This window comes from Elephantulus edwardii, unplaced genomic scaffold (assembly GCF_000299155.1).
Source record: "Elephantulus edwardii isolate Elephantulus edwardi_28Jun2011 unplaced genomic scaffold, EleEdw1.0 scaffold00339, whole genome shotgun sequence".
NCBI classification, from domain to species: Eukaryota; Metazoa; Chordata; class Mammalia; order Macroscelidea; family Macroscelididae; genus Elephantulus; species Elephantulus edwardii.
In genome coordinates this window covers 200,698-220,751 of record NW_006400089.1, presented here as the reverse complement: position 1 = coordinate 220,751, position 20,054 = coordinate 200,698, and the positions used below count along the sequence as shown (strand labels likewise).

The 20,054-nt window shown below is 42.2% G+C and overlaps 1 protein-coding gene across 1 annotated transcript in view; it reads left to right on the top strand.

Annotated features, from left to right (window-relative positions):
• TNS3 (tensin 3) overlaps positions 1-20,054 on the top strand; it is a 312,604-nt gene that overhangs the window by 100,712 nt on the left and 191,838 nt on the right. Inside the window, exons 13-15 of the mRNA XM_006901611.1 lie at positions 15,055-15,227; positions 16,864-16,990; positions 17,088-17,171. Coding sequence (XP_006901673.1) covers positions 15,055-15,227; positions 16,864-16,990; positions 17,088-17,171 — 384 coding nt within the window. The remainder of the gene's footprint in view (positions 1-15,054; positions 15,228-16,863; positions 16,991-17,087; positions 17,172-20,054) is intronic.

The window sequence follows — 20,054 nt, the reverse complement described above, 5'->3', positions numbered from 1 at the left end:
CCCTTAGCCCAGTGCCTTGACCCACTTACTTCCCAGCTCCATCGTCCACCAGGATAATCCTTCTCATCTGCCAAGTCCCTTCAGAAAATATCTTCCATTGTCCAACCCATGATGTGACAGCTTGTATCTGAAGCTTTCTTGGCTTCTGTGATTCCAAACACGTCAACTGCTGACAATTTTTTTTTTCTTGTTACCAGTGTCTCTTAAGTTTAGTTGTACTGTCTCCAAGGGAAGGTGACATGTCCTGTAGAACTCCTGTGTAAATTATGTTTTCCTTCGCGGCTCCTGGGCCTGATGGCTTTTCCTCTGTACCTGCAATATGCCTCTTCGTTATTATCTGAGCTGACTTCCGCCAGGTCCGCAGATTCCAGGCTTCCCCTCTGCCCAGGTGCGTGCTCTCCGTTTCCCCCCCAGCACCTCCTCCCGACGGCTTTTCCTCTGTACCTGCAATATGTCTCTTTGCTATTATCTGAGGTTGGCTTTATTTAGAGTGTGCTATTAATAACCCTATGATGGCCTAGTGGCAAGAAGCTGTGCTGCAGTCTCAGCGGCACACAGGTCAAGGCTGCCATCTTCTCCACTAGAGAAGAATGGGCCGTCTTCTCTCATGCAATTAACTGCCCCTGAAAACCCGCCAGGGGGTCTCCTATGTGTCAATTCCAACTCTGTGATACACAAGAACAACAATAAGCGAGCTCTGGTTCTGTAACCCTTAGGGTTTTCATGGGGTACAAAAATTGTGGCAATGGTTTAAGATTTGCTTGGTTTTTACCCAAGGAAGTCTTCAAAACAAGAAGCATTTAATTTTTTTTTTGAGTGAAAGTTTACAAACTATAGTTTTAATAGTTTTTTTACAAATGATAGCTTTTCTTAGACCTTCAGTTTTATAGCATTAGTTACAACAGCCTCTTCTTACACCACCTCTGGTAGTTATTATGTGAGAGCTTGGTCACCCTCTGAGGCAGTTGGTAAGACTTGTTTGCAAGAGAGGAGGCTCAGAAGGAGAGGACTCCCTTTGAGTGGAGATGGTTTCTTCTGTTTTTAAGTTTTTATTATAATTTGCATGAAAATGTTCAGATTAACTAGTTTTCCATTCAACAGTCACACACATTATGTGTCGTGACGGTGATTGCAATCGCCATCATTTAGCAGCGCTCTTCCCTGTTTGTCCCTGAGTTTCCCATTTTCGCCTTCTGAGTTTCATTCCTGGACCAATGATAGCATGATTAATTGCTTCAAAAAGTGCTCATCCCTGATGATAGAGATGATCTCTTGTTTGGCTTTCCCCAGGTTTCTGGGGAATTCTACCCCTAGAGGCAGTAACTTTGAAACAGATTATGTTCTGAAGACCTGAGTGTCATCTCACTCTTCAAGAATATACTTTACAAAAAATAAAAAAAGAATATGCTTTACAAAAAAGGAATATATTTTATGGAAGAAATATATATATATTTTTTAATTTATATATGAAAAGGAGGACTGGTGATTTAAACCCTTTTTCAGTTTATGGGTAAACCAGAACAAAGCAAAGTCCTTGTTAGTCCATTTTAGGGAACACTTAAGCTCAGCAGGATGTTAGAGTGTTTCTCATTCTATCCTCTGTTTACACTCTCCATGAGATACATGTGTTTATTTTAATGGAATCAGATTAAGAGGCCTCAGCCAATCATGGAGCAGTCTTTGGTGATCATTTATTTGGGTTTGCTCATAGCAGTGCTGAAGGTTGTATATTAAGTATGTAATACTGAAGAGCAGAGCAAGAGTAATGCTGGCCGTGATGGTGAAAGTTATGTGTCAGCTTGACCGGGTCCTGGTTCTTACTAGTTTTGCAGTAATGAAGTGATGTAATTTGACAGTTATGTAATGATGCAGTCATTCTCCATGTTGAGATGTGATGTGTTTACTCCTATTTAGCATTCTCTACCTAACATTGTTGTTGATGTTAGGTGCCGTCAAGTTGAGTACAATTCATAGTGACCCTAGGAACTACAGGTCTGAACCCTGTTCTATCCTGTGCCATCCTCACACTTCCTGACACTTAAAAGCCCATAGCGGCCGTCACTCTGTCAATCCACCTGGTTGAGGATCTTCCTCTTCTTCGCCAACTTTCCACCTTTTTCAGTATCATGTCCCTCTCCGAGGAATAGCCCCTCCTAGCAACATACTTAAAGTATGTGAGGTGAAGCCTCATCATCTTTGCCTTCAAAGAGCACTCTGGCTGGACCCTTTCCAAGAAGTATTTGTTCTCTTGTCCATCTATGGAATGTCCAGTGCTCTTCTCCATCATCACAGCTCAAAGGTATCAATTAATTTCCTCTCATCCTTATTCATTGTCCAGTTCTCACGTGCATAGCAAGTAATTGGAAAGACCATGGCCTGAATCAGATGCAACTTAGTCCTCAAACTGACATCATCACCCCTCAAAAGTCTAGAGATATCCCTAACTACAGACTTTCCCAGTATAGTATGTCTTCTTATTTCCTGACTATTGGTACCAAATATGTTAATTGTGGATCCAAGTAAGATGAAATTGTTGACAGTTTCAGTCTTTTCTCCCCCTGTTGTGATGTCACCTATCAGTTCAGTGGTAAGAATCTTCGTTTTCTTGACATTGAGAGATACAATCCATATTGACAGCTTCATTCCTTGATCTTCTGCAACAAGTGCTTTAAGTCCTCCTCACTTTCAGCAAGCAAGATTGGGTCATCTGCATAACGCAGGTTATTGATGAGTCTCCCTTTGATCCTGATGCCACATTCCTCTTCATAGAGTCGAGCCTCTCGAAAAATTTGCTCAGCATACAGATTGAATAGGTATGGGGAGAGAAAACAACCCTGACACTCTCTTTTAATTTTAAACCATGTAGTTTTTCCCTTGCTCTGTTCAAAAAAAAAGCCAGAACAAACTGGAAGGAGGGTAGAGAGAATAGTGCAACAAGGAATGAATGGAAACCCAAAATCTCTGTAAATGTTTATGAAAATTAATAAAATATAGAAAAAAAAAGCCTCCTGGTCCAAGTGTAGGTTTCACATGAGCACAATTAAGTGCGCTGGGACTCTCATTCTTCCCAATGTCAGCCACAACTTGTTATGATCCACACAGTCAAATGCTTTTGCATAGTAAATAAAGCACAAATAGACATTCTTTTGGCATCCTTTACTTTCAGCAAGGATCCATCTGACATTAGCAATGATAATCCCTAGTGCCACAGCCATTCTAAATCCTGCTTGAACTTCTGGTAGTTCCCTATCTATGTACTGTCTACCATTTTTTAATGATCTTCAGCAGTTTTTTCCTTGTGTCTGATTATAATTATATTGTTTGATAGTTTCCACATTCTGTTGGATCACCTTTCTTGGGAATGGGAACATAGCTGCTTTCCTCCAAATTTCCTAGCATAGGCTGGTGAATGGATCTAAGGCTGCATCTGTTAATTGAAACAAGTCAATTGATATTCCATCAATTCCTGGAGCCTTTTTTTTTTGCCAGTGCATTCAATGCAGCTTCTACTTCCTCCTTCATTATTATTGGCTCCTGTTCATATGGTACTTTCTAAAGGTTTTCAGTGTCAGTACTTTTTGGAACAGTGATTCTGTGTATTCCATCTTTTGATGCTTTCCGGGTCATTCAATTTTTAAAAAAAATGCCCACAGTGTCTTTCAATATTGCAACTTGAGGTTTAAATTTGTTTTTCAGTTCTCGTAGCTTGAGAAAGGCTGAGCAAGTTCTTCCCTTTTTATTTTCAGTACCAGCTCTCTGCACATTCCATTATAATATTTTTTCTTTGTCCTCTTGAGCTGCCTTTTGCAATATTCTTTTCAGCTCTTTTACTTTGGCATGCTTTCCCTTTGTTTTGGCTTCTCGATGCTCCAGTGCAGTGTTTTTAGTCTCTCTAACACTTTAGGGTTTTTTTCCATTCTTCTCTGTTTTTGTAGTGACCTTATACTTGCTTTTTTAAATAATTTTTTATTTTAATTGTGATTTTAGTGAAAGTTTACAGAAAAGCTAGATTTGCATTCGTTCATTGTTGCACATTTTGCCCCCTCATCCTCCCTTACCCCTCCACAGTTCACTTTTTTTTTAAATAATATTCATTCATTGTTGCACAATTATCTCCTTCTCCCCTTTCCCCAGTTCTCTTTGCAATGTACCTCTTATTCTGGTCTGTTATCTTATGTTGTTGTTGTTATTGTTGTTGATTGCCTTTGGGTTGAGTGCGACTCATAGCAACCCTTTGAACAAAAAACCTGAAGCCCCTCTACAACTATCAACATTTATCAAGATCTTATGTATAAAACCTAGTCATATATTTATTTTAAACAGTTCTTTCCTTCATCTGTTCCAATTCAAAGGTCATTATCTATCTACTCTTATCCTATTCCCCTCCCAACTCTCCATGTCAGAATTGTTTTGCAACAGTGATACTGTACAGTATTTTCCCTTTTGTGACTGAGATATTTCACCCATCATAATGTCCTCCAGGATCACACATGTTGTGTAATGTATGAGTTCATTTTTTTTAGTGCTGCATAGTATTCCAGTAGCAAATTTCAACAAAGTAGCAAACAGTAAATGCTGATGAGGTTGTGGAGAGAATAAAACTCTTATTCACTGCTGGTGAGAGTATAAAATGGTGCAACCACTATGGAAGGCAGTTTGGTACTTTCTGAAAAAGCTGGAAATAGAAATATTATTTGACCCAGCAATGCCACTGCTGGGAATATACCCTAAAGAAACCATAATCACAATTCATACTGATATATGCACACACCTATTTACTGCTGTGTTATTTACAATACCAAAGAGATGCAAGCAACCCAAGAGCCCATCAACAAATGAATGCATAGGAAAACTATGGTATAATCAGACCTTTTGCTTTCTCATAGATGATATCCTTCATATTGTCTTCAATCATTGGTGCTCAGTGCCTGAAACCTATTCCTAAAATGATCTTGAAATTCAGATGGAATAGATTTAAGATCATATCTTGGTTCCTGTAGACCTATTTTAATTTTCTTTGGCTTTAATTTGAACTTGCATCCGAGTATCTTTGGCTTTAATTTGAACTTGCATCCGAGTATCTGACCTACCTTTTGCCCCAGCCTAGTGTTGACTGCCAATATTAAGCTTCTCCAGTGATTTCTTCCACAAACTTGTGGAAGAAACAGATGGGCTACATAGGAATCAGATTGACCACATCTACCTAGCATATAACCTCCATTTGCTTTCTGCATCAGTAATATTACCAAATGTACATTATTAAGGCACAAAATGTTGTGGTTGTTATGTGCTGTCAAGTCACTTGCGACTCATAGCGACCCTATGTACAACAGCCCTAAACTCTGCTCTGTCCTGTGCCAATTGCACAGTCTCTGACACACCCATCCCAATTACCCCAGTCACTGAATCAGTCCACCTCATAGAGGGCCTTCCCCTCCTGCACTGTCACTCCACCCTACCAAGCATGATGTCCCTCTCCAAGGACTGGTCCCTCCTTACAACATGTCCAAAGTATGTTAGACAGAGCCTCAGAATCCTTGCCTCCAAAGAACCACTCGGCTTAACCCTTTCCAGGATGAATCTGTTTGTTTTCTTAGCAGTCCGTGGTACCCTCAATACTCTTCTCCAGCACCACACTCAAAGGCATAAATTCTCCTTCTATCCTCCTTAGTCATTGTCCAACTCTCTGATGCATATTGTTTTAGATGTTAAATAACATGTCAGGATATAGTTGATGAATGAAGAGTAGCCGTAATTTCTGTTTGTTCTTCAGGCCATGGATCTCTGGTTGGCACAGTCCTTAGGAAGCAATGCTGCTAACCCAAATGCTGCCCCTCTCTGGTGACTTGAATCCATCAGCTGCTCTGTGAGAGAAAGATGTGCATGTTTTTCCTATGCTTCCTCCAGCCTCTAAAAACCCACTGGACGGTCAGCTGTGTGTTAGTTCTGACTGAACAGCAAAGAGAAAGGTTTGCAGCCTATATACTAGGGTTACCTGGGACCTTACAATGTGGGTCCCATGTTCTTCTAACAACCACACTGGTTTGATGAGTTTGGATTGTTGCCTGGGCATCAGATTTTCCACACATGCCATACAACTCCAGTTCAGGGTGGAAAACTACTGTGCGTCTCAAACTTGGCTGCATGTTTACAAGCTTGCTTTTACTTGGGAGTTCTCAAAAATACCTATGACTAGAATAGCTAAGAGAAACCCAGGAAGGAAGTGTGAAGAATGTTGTTACATGGAGGGGACTGTAATCCGTTTCATAAAACAAAATGAAATTATTGAATGGAGGTCTAAGTTACTATTTAAACTTTAGAGCAAACTATTATTAAAATTTTCATGTAGAAAAATAAGCTATATGTTTTTACCAAGGAGAAGATCCTATCTCCTTTGCAATAAAGAAAGAAAAAAATAAACCAAAAAATTACCTATGTTTGGGTCTGTCTGTTGCTTGGATTTCACAGGAAGGACATGGCCTGAGCTTTAAGCTTCTTGATTGTGTTCCAAGCAGCAGAACAGGCTTGAGAACCACCGTCTTACATTAAAGTTTCAGTGTGGACAGTGTTACAGTCACCTTTAAGGCGTCCTTTGCACCTTACATTTACAGAGTGCCACACTTCTGGTGTTCACCAAGTTCTCTCTGGTGACTGAGAAGGGCCTGAATACCAGTGGCTAAGTCACTGCTAACTGAAAGGCCAGCTCTTGGAACACTACTCCATGGCAGATGTGGCCTCTGCCTCTGTAAAGATTTATAGCCTTGGAAAGCTCATGGGGCTGTTTTACTTTGTCCTACCAGGTTGCTGTGTTTTGTGGTTGATTCAACTGCAGTAAACTAATGATAGTTAAGGATGATAGTTATTAAAGTGGCAAATGAGAGGATTAGTTGACAGAGAAGTGTCTAAGGTGCCTGCACAGAGCAACAGGAAGACACTTAATAGGCCATCCTTCCCTCCCTCTTCCCACCAACCATCAGCTGTCTCAGGATGCCTGACTTCAGCAGTGTGCACTCAAAGATCATAGCTATCAAAGGGCAACCCAGTCTGAGCAAGAGAAAGCCAAACCATTCATATCGATTTTCATTACTGTTGAGTCCAACCCGCTAAGAGCTGCCTCCCCAGTGTCTTTTCAGAGGCTGTAAATCGCACAGGAGATTTCTGTCTTTCTCTGTGGAGCAGCTGTTGGATTCAAACCTCCAGAATTGCACAACTTTCGGGTTAAGAGAGTAACTCTCTACCGATAACTCTCTACCGACTATCCACCAGAGTTCCCTGACCTCCCTAGCTTCTTCAAGGAAAATGCTAATTATTTACACTATTAGTTTGTATGGAGTTGTTCCGTGTGCAAGTAGTTAACTCTCATGGCTGCTAACCTGAGGGCTGGAGGTTTGTGATCACCCAGAGGTGCCTCTCAGGAGGAGTCTGGTGCTGAATAGCCAGAGCATACCTGTGGAGCTCAGCTTGTTTAAGCACACTTGGTTTCATGGGAGTCAGAATCGTGGGAGTCAGGATAAAAGTCGTTTGGGGAGTGGCATGGGTCTGGGGACATTTGTCCTATCTGTAGATCTGTGTCCACAATCCCAGACCAGAGATTCTGCCTAACTGCCAGAGTCAGGTGAAGGTGTGAATGGGGCCCACATTGTACCTACGTGTTTGGCATTGAAGCTGCCCCAGGGGATGCCAGAGTGGCTACAGGGGAAAAGAACATTAATCGGACAGAAAGAGCCATGGTTCCCCTCTTCTTCCAGAGAGCCCAGTTTGGTGGCTTCTGTTGGGACCCATCTGTCTGGATCCTTGGGCAGGTCATGTGTGGGATGGCTTGGTCGCCGAAGTTTTGTCTGCCTGGAGTGCAAACTTCATTTTGAAATTGTGATGAACAGTTAAGACTCTCGTTTCTTTCTAGGAACTAAGGTGGAGAGGTCTCTGAGTTCAGTTGCAGCCCCTAGGCCCAGGATCAAAAGCCCTAGGGAGGGAGGGGTTTCCCCTTGGGAGAGTGGATTTTGCCCTTTGCCCAGAAAGCTTGGCTCAGAATCCCCCAGAAGGCCAGCTGTGATTTTTCTTTTCCCTTCCCTTTTCTCTTTGTTCTCCTAAGAAACGTGGTAAGTGGTACCTTTAGAAGATTGAGGGAGGTTATCCACCGATACTTCCATGCTATATAAAGGTGACACAGAATTCCTTTGTCCTGTTATCAGGCCACACACTCTCAACAGGAACTGTTTATATAGCAACCAGCAGTCTTGTACAAACATGGTAAGGGCAGATCAAAGTGCTTGCTGGCTTAAATTGTTGATCCCTCAGTCCCCTTTCCTACATTTGACTGAAAAGTTGAAAAAAAATTGTTTATGTATATAAATGTATATGTATGTGTGTATATTCATTGAATACTCTCTGGAAAACATATTTTAAACATTTCATATTCTTCGCACTAAGCATTTCATGATTAAGTTGATTAATCTAATTGCTTCTGGAGATAATTTTATTGCCATAAGCAATTTAAAAAATCATCTCCAAAATAGATTTGAGGCATTGAACACTAATGATTGAAGACCAAATGAGTTATGGGATGACCTCAAAGATATAATCTATGAAAAGAACAGAAGTATCTTTCTAAGATAAAGGAGGAAGAAAAGACCAAAATTGATGACAGAACAGACTGAAAATTACTAGTGTTGAGAAGCCAGAAGAAAATGGAGAAATGCTGAAGTTAAAGGGATGAACAGAAGATTTCAAAGGATAGCTTGAAAATACAAATAAAAATATTATATTAGAATGTGCAGAGACCTAGAATTTGAGAATAGAAAGGAAAGAACTTGTTCAACATTTCTCATGTTGGAAGACCTAAAAAACAAATTCAAGCCTCAAGTTGTAATACTGAGTGAGAGGTGCTATGTGCAAAATCTTGAATTATCCAGGAAGCATCAGAAGTAGGTAGAAGGAATGCAGTCATTACATGACAGGAATTGGCTGCCATCATTATGAACAAGAACCAATGGTAATGAAGAATTTCAAGCTGCACGGAAAGCATTGATAAGAAAATACGGCTCCAAGAATCCATGGAATACTAATTTGACATTTTTCAACTAACAGATGCAGCCCTGGCTGGACAGGCTCACCAGTTTATGCCAGAAAATTTGTAGGACAGCTACTTGTCTGACTGAGAGAAATCCATATTTATTCCTATTTCCAAGAAAGGTGATCCAATAGAATGTGGAAATTATCAAACAGCATCATAAATATCACCTACAAGCAAAATATTACTGAAGATAACCCAAACATGACTAGAATAGTACATTGGCAGTGGGTTTGGAAGAGCCCGAGGCACCAGCGATATTATTAATGATGTTATTAATGATTTCTTGGCTGAAAGCAGAGAATACCAGAAGAATGTCTATATTTTATTGACTATGCAAAAGCATTTGATGGTGTAAATCATAGAACACTTAATTATACTGAGATCTATATGTAGACCAGGAAGCTGTCTGAATAAAGCAAAGGGACATTATATGGTTTAAAAATCAGGAAATGTATTTTGTCTCCATACTTTTTCAGTCTGTATGCAGAACAGATCATCCGAGACGCTGGGCTGTACAAGGAGGAATGTGGCCTCAGGATTGGTGGAAGAATCATTAACAAACTGTATTATGTGGATGGCACAACCCTGCTTGCTGAAACTGAGGAGGACCTGAAGCACTTGCTGCAGAAGGTCAAGGACTGCAGGCTTCAATATGGATTGAAGCTCAACATCAAGGAGACAAAGATTCTCACCATTGGGCCAATTGGCAGCATCAGTATGGATGGTGAAGTGATTGAGATAGTTAACAGTTTTCATTTACTTGGTTCCACAGTCAACACTCTGGGTAACAGCAGCCAGGAAATCAGGAGATGAATTGCATTGGGAAAGTCAGCTGTGAGGGACCTCTCAAGAGTACTGAAGAGCAATGACATCAGGCTGGAGACTAAGGTGCACCTGATCCAGGCTATAGTCTTCGCAATTATGTGCTATGTATCGGAGATTTGGACAGTGACTAGGAATGATAGAAAGAGAATTGATGCCTTTAAGCTGTGGTGCTGGAGAAGAGTGTTGAGTATACCATGGACTGCTAGGAGAACAAATAGGTTTCTCCTAGAGAGGGTGAAACCTGAATGCGGCTTGGAGTCCAGAATTCTGAAGCTTCATCTGACATACTTTGGGCATGTTGCAAGGAGGGACTGACTGGTCATTGGAGAGAGGGACATCATGTCTGGGAGAGTGGAGGGACGGTGCAGGAGAGGAAGACCCTTGATGAGATGGATCAATTCTGTGAGTGGAGTGGTGAGAATGAGTGTGTTTGAGAAGGCGAGGTTGGTACAGGATAGAACGGCATTTAGGGCTCTTGTACATAGGGTCACTATGGCTCGCAAGCATTTCAATGGCACAAAACAACAACAATATATGCCCTAGGGTTGTATCCTTTCTCTAGATTAAATCATGGTTTAATCTGTACACTGAGCAAATAATTCAAGAAGCTATACTCTGAAGAAGAATGTGGGATCGAGATCAGAGGAAGATTTGTCAACAATCTGTGTTATGCTGATTATACAACTTTACTTACTGAAAATGAAAAGGACTTGAAATACTTCTACGGAAGAACAAAGACTACAACTTTCAATATGGATTGTATCTCAATATCAAGAAGACAAAAGTCCTCATCACTGGACAACATCATGATGGATGGAGAAGAGATTGAAGTTGTCAATGATTTCATCTTGCATAGATACGTAATCTACACACTTGTTATCAGCTGTCAACATATTAGGAGACATATTGCATTGGTCAAGTCTGCAGTCACAGGTATCTCTAAATTATCAAGGGGTAATTATGTCAGTTTGAAGACTAAGATGCACCTCATTCAGGTCAAGGTATTTTCCATCACTTTCAATGCATCTGAGAGCTGGATGGTGAATAAGGCTGATGGAAGAAGAATTGATGCCTTTGGACAGTGGTGATGAAGAGTACTGAATACTCTATGGATTGACAGAAGAACAAACAGATAGCCAGAGTGAGAAAGCTATCCGGAGAAAGTCAGAGTGCTCCTTGGAGGCAAAGATGACAAAGCTTCACCTCACATACTTCAGGCATGTTGCTAGCAGAGGCTGTACTGTGGAGAGGAACATCAAGCTGCTAAAGGGCAATGCAATAAAGGAAGATGCTTGGTGAGTTGCTGCAGCAGTGTTCACAAGAATGTCAGAGATGATTAGGATGGCATAGGATAGGATAGAACAGCGTTCAGATCTGTCGGTCACTGTGAGTCATACTCATGAGTATCTAACAACAGCAATTTCTGCTGACATAAATGCCATGCCTCTCCAATGGTTCAAATTCACCAGTGGCTTCTCTCTTACTTTTTGGTTTTCAGCCTCTCATTTCCTGCTGGTGATTCTACTATGAGTGCCTTCTGACTTGCAGGCAATGAGTGAAAGTGAGTGTTCATTCTTACTGGGGGCTGAGACTCATTTCCTGGTGGCTTTCAGTGTTCTGTTTGGCATATACAAGAATATGGTGGTGTGAGGGGTCTTATGCAGCCCATGCTTGTCTGTGCCATGGGTGAGAAAGTAGGTGACGAGAGCGGTACAGATGTGGTGTGAGTGCTGGCCACACTGGGGCGTCCTGCTGGCAGCTGTGTAGGTGGTGCAGTAGGCAGTGTGAGGGAGAGGGCCACCAGAGATAGATGCATATGAAGCAATGCAGGATCAAGGCTAGAATCAAAAGAGATTGGGCATGGGCATGCTTCATGCTAGTGTCCTTTCTTGCACATGAAATGTGTAAGAAATAAATGCTCAGCTGTCAACCTTGAGTTTGGAGGTGACAATCCACGTGGAGGCACCTGAACACCCAGAATACTTCTAAAGAACAAGCCCTGAGCACGGGCACAGCTCTGCCCTGAACCCTCCTGAAGAACCAGCTCTGAGGATAGGCTCAGCTTTGCCCTGAACCCTTGAAGGGCCAGCCCTCAGCGTGTACACAGCTTTGTCCTGAATCCTTTTGAAGAACCAGCCCTGAGGGCAGGCACAGCTCTGCCCTGAATTCTCCTGAAGGGCCAGCCCTGAATGCAGGCACAGCTCTGCCCTAAATCCTTGCAGGGCCAGCCCTGAGTATGGACACAGCTCTGCTCTGAATGCTGCTGAAGAAGCAGGCCAGGTAAAAAATTAACTCTAGAATATAAACCATCAAATCAAACTTGTTAGAAGTGAGCAAGACTTGAAATTACTGGAAAAAGCAGATTTAAAATGCAAACACTTAAACATATGTTGTTGTTTGTTATTATGTGCCATCAAGTCACTTATGACTCATAGAGACCCAATGTAAAAGAGCCCTAAACCGTACTCTATCTTGTGCCAAACTTATTGTCTCTTACACACCTACCTGCATTACCGCAGTAACTGAATCGATCCATCTCATTGACAGTCTTCTTCTCTTGTGCTGTTCCTATACTGTCCCAATCATGATGTCCCTCTCCAAGGACCTGTCCCTCCTTGTAACATATCCGAAGTATGTTAGGTGAAGCTTCTGACTCCTTGCCTCCAAGTAGCAGCCCATAGTCACCCTTTCTAGGATGAACCTGTTTGTTCTTCTAGCAATCCATCACTCTTCTCCAGCACCACAGCTCAAAGGCATCAATTACTTTTCTATCATCCTTAGTCATTGTCTAGCTCTCTGACACATAGCAATCAACTGCGAAGATTATGGCCTGGGTCAGGTGCACCTTAGTCTGGGATAGGAAGCCTTCCCTGATAGTCGTACTTGAGATTGTACTTCGAGACTCTTGAATTTAAGAGATACTGACCACAGCATAAGAAACTGGCAGCAGCATGAGGTGTTCGGAATCACAGAAGCCGTGATGGCTTCTTAAGCCATCATATCAAGTGCTGAGTAAGGGGAGAGAGGTGTTGAATGATGTAGGTGGAAGTGGAAAGGGATGCTGGTGAAGTAGGAAAAGAGGTGGGTCAAGACACAAGTGGCAAGAGTGGGTAGCATCACTAAATCTATTGGTCATTTCTCTAATTGGATAAATGCCTTTCATCTGCTCCTTTCTGTAAAATGCTTCTCTGTCAAAAAAAAATGCTTTTCTGTCAGATATTATTTTATATATAAAAAAATTAAGACAGACTAGGAAGAAGGCTTGGTCATACCCTTCCAAAATAACAGGCCTTTGAAAACCCTGTGTACAGTAGGGCACATAAGCATATACAAAATTTAAAACTAGACATAACGTGTGCATTAAAATGCCAAATGTAAGATTAGCTCTGGCTGCTGAAATCTGGGGTGACTTTTATTTTTTTTCTCCCTCCTTTTGTATATTATCCAAATTGACTTTTTAATCAATCAGGGGTGGGGGAAGTAGCATTAGAAGATAAATAAAGTAGCACTGGATGGACAGGGTTTGGGCAAAGCATGCTTCTGTTTTACTTACTGGCTGTGGTATCTTTGGCACAGTCCCGGGTTACAAGTGACCCAGGATTCAAGCATCACTCCTTCATATTCTTACTGTTGCAAGCTCACAGACCTGAAGGAGTGGTATTGAGCAAGTCCTCTTGTGGCTAGGGTCAGGGCTTTGGGCCATTGGAGCCAGGTAAGCCTGACTCAAGTCCACCTGGCAGGGAGAGGCAGCTTCGAGTTTGAGAAAGGAAACTACAGGCCCTTCAAGCAGGGATGTGGGGAACTAAGGCATATGTACTTCACACAGCCTGTTCTGAGACAGATATGAGCCTTGATCCCCAGAGACAGTGCAAGTGAAGAGCACGCAGGGCCCGGGCAGTGTCCCTGAGCACAGCTCCTCATGGCCTGTCCCCAACTCTGAAAGCAGGACTACAGCAGAAATGTTTGGATTCCACTCTCTCAGAAACTGAATACCCAGGCCCTGAGAGGTACTTTCTCATGAATATGATCTTTACCCCTAAGTTAAGCAAATGGTCACATGCACAGGATATGGTGAGGGGCTCAGCTGTGACCAGGATCATTGTGGTAGATATCATGGTCACATGTAGCAATGAGTTGGTTCTTACTTGGAGACACCTTCTAGCCCTCTCCCAACTTCCACCCTGATGGTTACACACACATGAATGACAGGTCTGTGACAGGCCCAGGTGGGATGGGGCCCCTCCCTGCCTGTGGGAGGGAGGGTAAGAATCACTGTGTGTAAGATTTTCAATGTCAGTACAGAGAAGAGCAGTTCTGTGTTCACGTTGCTTAATTAAGAAGTAGGCTGGAGGTTGTCTCTTGGCTGTTGAGTATGTTGGAGCACCCTGGAATACTGCTGCTCTGCCCCCTCATGCAAGCCCCTCTTTGTAGCTAGTTCATGTAGATAGGACCTTTGTAGGGGGAATCTGAGTCTCAGAGACTAAGACTGGATCTTCAGTTGCACTATTCCCTTCCTTGAGCATTGAACATGTTGATCTGTCTGGAATGGACATGCGGGCCACTAGAAATCCACACGAGGGCTATAACACATGGGAATCTGATTTGGCCAGTGGGGGCAAACCTGAGTTATTTCTTCTGTAAGAAAGCTCACAGTGGATGTGTACTGGTGGAGCCTTGGTGAAGGTGTTTACCCTGGGACCTCTTGTAGTCCCAGAGTGAGTGTAGTGACCCTGGAGGAGCATGGCCATGACTGCAGGTTCACTGTGGAAGATGTAGCCACTCAATGAGTGTAGCGACCCTGGAGGAGCATGTCTATGCTCTGTGAAGTCACCCACCATTGGAGGTATAGTTTGAGCACTTTGTTTGCAGCCTGAGTGCTTCTGGGATGCTCCCGAATGTGCAGTGGCAATGTGGTCACTTTCCCACACACCTTTGCCCAGGGCCAGCAGGTGCAGACCTCTCTCCCAGCAGTGGTTCTAGAAGGCTCTAGAAAACTGAAGACACACACACCCGCTGGAGGTGAATGTCTGTGTATACTAACCTGACTTGCTCCTGGTGTTTGACATCAGCCAGTGACAAGACATGTCGGGTCTCTGCAGGTTTCAGTGCTGAGTTTTAGTTGTGAACTGGAGCCAGTGTGCCCTCTCTCCTTACAGGTTCCTTAGGGGTCAGCTCTCTGAGTGGAAGACTCCAGAAGCCAAGTGTTGGGCAGTATGATAACGATACCGGCAGACAGCTGTCCTTCTCCAAGTGTGGCTGGGGAAAGACCAACAGTGTGGACCAGGATCCAAGTCTGGCATTTTTCCTCACTTCATCAAACACCAAAGAGGTAGGTGGAAGGGTCTTGGGAGTGACTTCATCAGATCCCAGTTGTGTGCATATCTCGGGTTACAGGGTGAATAGAATAATGCTGGTCAGGGGGGATTGTGTACCAATGAGGGAGTTTTTCTTTTGCTTTTCAAGGAGAGGAGCAAACGGGGGGGGGGGGGGGGGGGGGGGCTTGTGTGGGGAGAAGGGTGCAACAATGAATGAATGGAATTCCAAAATCTCTGTAGATGTTCATTGAAATGAAAAATAAACAATCTAAATTTAAGAAAAAAAAAAGAAGAATGCTGGTCTTGGGAGCTGAACACATTCCCATTGTCTCCCTCCACTCTCCCCTTCCTCCCCTCCAATCTCACTAATACATTTTCCTTTGAATAGTGGATGTGTGGTTGGAAGGTTTGCAGCAGATGGGCCTAGTTAGGTATGAATCTTAGCTCTCCTGCCAGAAATAGTTGTAGTGTAAGGACCCCAAATCATTCCTGTCACATGAATCTCTACTAAGAGTAGAGAAAGGGAATGCTAACCCAGGTCACTAAATGGTCATGACCAAAGTAATGCAGGAGAAGGCCCAACCTTGGGTGGAGACCAGTGAGTGAACAGAAGTGCATGGGCAGAGATTTCCTTTGAGGTCAGATGCTGGATCTAAGTTCTTCATCCAGGATCTTCATGGAACTCAAAAAGGATGCAGGGGAAAGCCGCTGTAGAATGTGTTTCTTACTCTGGAATAAGATTTCACAGAATGTTGATAAGACAGGCTGAGGTACTCCAAAATGATTGCTTCTATCCTACCAACACCGAGCTGATTCCGACTCAGAGAAACCCTGCAGAGTAGAACTGCCCCGTGGGGTTTCTGAAGCTGTACAATCTTTACAGGAGCAGACTATCTATCTTGCTCTCATAGCTTGCTTATTGGGGTCAAACCACCAATCTTTTGGTTAACTACTGCACCACCAGGATGCCTTGATAACTAATGCAAGTTTTATTTACTCTCAGGTTTAAAATGTTGGAACCCACAGAGTAGATGAGAAAAGAAAGTCCTTCACAGTATTAATGCACTGAGATATTTCCTTCCAGACCTTTTCTATACCTGTGTTGTCATTAGAGTGCCTGTGTTTCCATGTCTGTGAATATGCCTTAGTTAGAAATGCTTGCTCTCTCTTCCTATTACAAAGTCTATTTAAGTGTCACATATGAAATATACAATATTTCACTAAACCTATGTGTAAGATGTTTATTTATTCCTTACTGTTGAAGATTCAGACCCTTAGGCAGTATACATAGTTAACTTAGAACTAATTGATGGTTCAGACCCACTCAGTGGTACCACAGATGATAAAGCTGGTTGTTTGTCTCAGTAAAGTTTAGAGGCAAGAAACTGATGGAGAAGTTCTGCTCTATAACGCGTGGGTTGGTAGAAGTTGAAATTGACTCAAATACAAATAACAACTGTTGAACATAAAACAATGTTCATACTCAGAGGAGACCCTGGTTTCTGGCACTGTGATTCTGAATGTGGCCTCTTCATCACCAGTCTTAGAGAAGGGCTCTGCCCAGGGTTGGTCCAGGGGTGCACACGGCTGTTAGGAGGTGGCTTCCTCTTACCTCCACGCTGACATTTTCCTCCCTGGTGAAAATTTCAGACTGCGATCACCAGTTACCCTCCTCCTGTTGATATGATTGATGGCAGGATCATCTCTCCAACCAAAAATGGCAGTGAGTCAGCCTCTTCGACATCAGCGTTCCCTGTGTCACCAGAAACGCCATATGGTAAGAGACAAGTAGAATACTCTAGGCCCTGATACAATGATTACTCCTGTTTAAGGAAGACCATTACAACAGGTCTCTGTCATTCTTTTTTTTCCAGTGAAGACCCCTCCCCTTTATTCTCAGCTCACCCCCTCAGAGCCACACATGAGCAGCCCCGCCAGTCTGTACAAAGGAGCACGTGGTAAGAACTCGCACACTACTGATGTCTTCTTGTAAGAAAGGACAGCTTGCTTGGGTCTTTCTGCTATTTCATGTCGCTGTTGTCTTTACAAAATGTATCTTCTTTAAATATCAGCATCACATCTCTGAGTCTTGGTGAGGGACAGCAGAGAATGATACAGATATGTGTTTATAAAAGCCACTGGGGCTTTCAAAGCATACCTTGAAGTCTGTCTGTGATTGTTGAGCCTATCCCATGGCCCCCTCACCCAAGCCTGGTCAGAGCAATGACCATTCTGCAGGGGCTGTTCTCTCAGACAGTGTTTGTGGTCTATGCTGTGGAATCACTTAAGAACTATGTTCTGTACACCACACTGCATTTGTGTGCAAAGCTGTTGGGTCTGCCCCTACACAGAATTGAGGGGATGTGGGCACAGGATGACCAGGCCAGTGACTCTTCTCATGTTGTTGTGTGACACTGAGTCAGAACCAATCCATAGCTGGCCCTCCAGCAAGTTTTCAGAGGCAATAAATCACACAGAAGAAAAAAATTACCCATCTTTCACCTACAGAGCAGCTGGTGGATTCTAACCATGGACTTTTGGGTTGTCAACACAATTCTTTACCACTAAGATTAGCTCCCTCATCTTCCCATTGATGAGCCTTTACTTCTTGTCTTGAGAGTCTAAAATAGGAATGGAATTTGGCAGATGGAAAGAGAGTACACCCTAAAACCTTCTGCATGTTCCAAACCACCTTGTCCATAATTTCAGATTCTTAATTTTCATAATTTTCAGATTCTTCCTGTGTCTACTTTTCTGCCTTAGTGAAAGGACCAGCAGTTCTCTGTTTCTTAAGAATGGTAGATTTACAGTACATTTTCTTTAAGCCCTGTTTCTTGCCCAAGGAGTATGTATGTATAGACCAGCAGTTCTCTGTTTCTTGGGAATGGTAGATTTACAGTACATTTTCTTTAAGCCCTGCTTCTTGCCCAAGGAGTATGTATGTGTGTATGTATGTTTGTAATAAAGATATGTAACTCTATTTTTCTTGTTTCAAAAAAAAAAATAAATCAAGTCTATCTACTAATTGGTAAAAAAGCCATTTTTCTCTTAAATTTTCTTTAGGATTTTAGGAACTTTTTATACACCAAGTGACCATTTGCTATTAGCTCCGTTTTGACTCATGGCAAGCCTACATGTGTGAGAGTATAACTAGGCTCTGTAGTTTCCAGTGCTCATTTCTTAGAAATAGGTCATTAGACTTTCTTGCTAATCACCCAACTACCAGCATTTTGTTACCTGTGCGCCAACCAGGGATTTTTTTTTATACACAGTATATTACCATTAAACTAGTTATAATTCTTAATAGGTCTGGTTGGAATTTAGAGGCAGACAACATTTGTGACATGTTGTGTTTTATTTATGCATTCTATAAATGTGTGTATGGCTAACATTGAGAAGAATGAGAATATCAGAATACTTACCTGTGCTCACATGAAACCTGTACCTCAACCAAGAAACAGTTGTCTGAACAGAGCAAGGAAACACTGCATGGTTTAAAATCAATAGAGGTGTACTTCAGGGTTGTATCTTTTTTCCATACCTATTCAATCTGTATGCTGAGCAAATCACTCAAGAGCTTGAACTATAGGGAGAAGAATGTGACATCAGCGATGGAGGAAAACTAATGAACAACCTATGTTATACAGATGATACATCTTAGTTTGAACATGAAGAAGACTTGAAATAACTTCCTGCAGAGGAGCAAAGACTACAATCTTCAATATAGGGTACATCTCAATATCAAGAAAAGAAAAATCCTCATCACTTGATCATGATAGATGGAAAAAAGATTGAAGCTCAATATAGATGTTGCAAAGTTGAAGTTATCAAGTTTCATTTTACTTGGATCTACAATCAATACCCACGGTAGCATGCAATCAAAGAACATGTTGCATTGGGGGCAATCTACTGCCAGTTACCACTCCAGGGTGTGAAAGAGCAGCAATATCAATTTAAAGACTAAGGAAGGTGCACCTGATCAAAGCTATGGAAATAGGACAAGAAATAAAGTTGGCAGAATAATTGATGCCTTTGAGCTATGATATTGGAAAAGAGTACTAAATATCCCATGGACAGCCAAAAGGGCAAGCAAGTATGTCTTGGAGAAAGTGCAAACCAGGGTGCTCCTTAGAATCAAGGATGATGAAACTTTGTCTCACCTAACTTGGGCATGTTGTCAGCAAGACCTAGTCCTTGGAAAAAGACATCATGCTGGGGAAAAGGTAGAGGGTGAGAGACAAGAGGGGAAGATCTTCAACAAGAAAGATTGACAGTGACTAACAATGGGCTTGAGCATATCAGAGATGTTGAGGATGGTGCTGGATAGGGCAAATTTGAGAACTTTTGTTCATAGAGTCATTATGAGTTGTAGTCGACTCAATGGCACCTAAAAACAACAACAGCAATAGATGTATGTATGTTCAACTATAAAAGATGTACATATGTGTGTTGTTGTTAGTTGCCATCAAGTTAATTATAAACTGTGTGAGTCCATGAATGCAAAGTAGAACTCCAGAGGGTTTTCCAGTCTGTCACTAATTGAAATAGACTGATCACCTGTTTTCCAGGGCACAACTAAGTGGTCTTGAACAGTGAACCTTTTGCCTAGACAAGTGCTGCCCAAAGCTACACACACATATATGCACAGCGTGTTATTATTATGTAACATCGAGTAAGAAATGACTCAGAGTTGACACTCCAGTTGCTTTTCAGAGGCAATAAATCACATAGGAGATTGCCTGTCTTTCTCCCTTTCTCCTTAGGATTTGAGCCAATTGCCTTTCCATTGGCAGCACAGCTCTGCCACTAAGCCACTAGAGCTCCCTATGAACACCATAGGC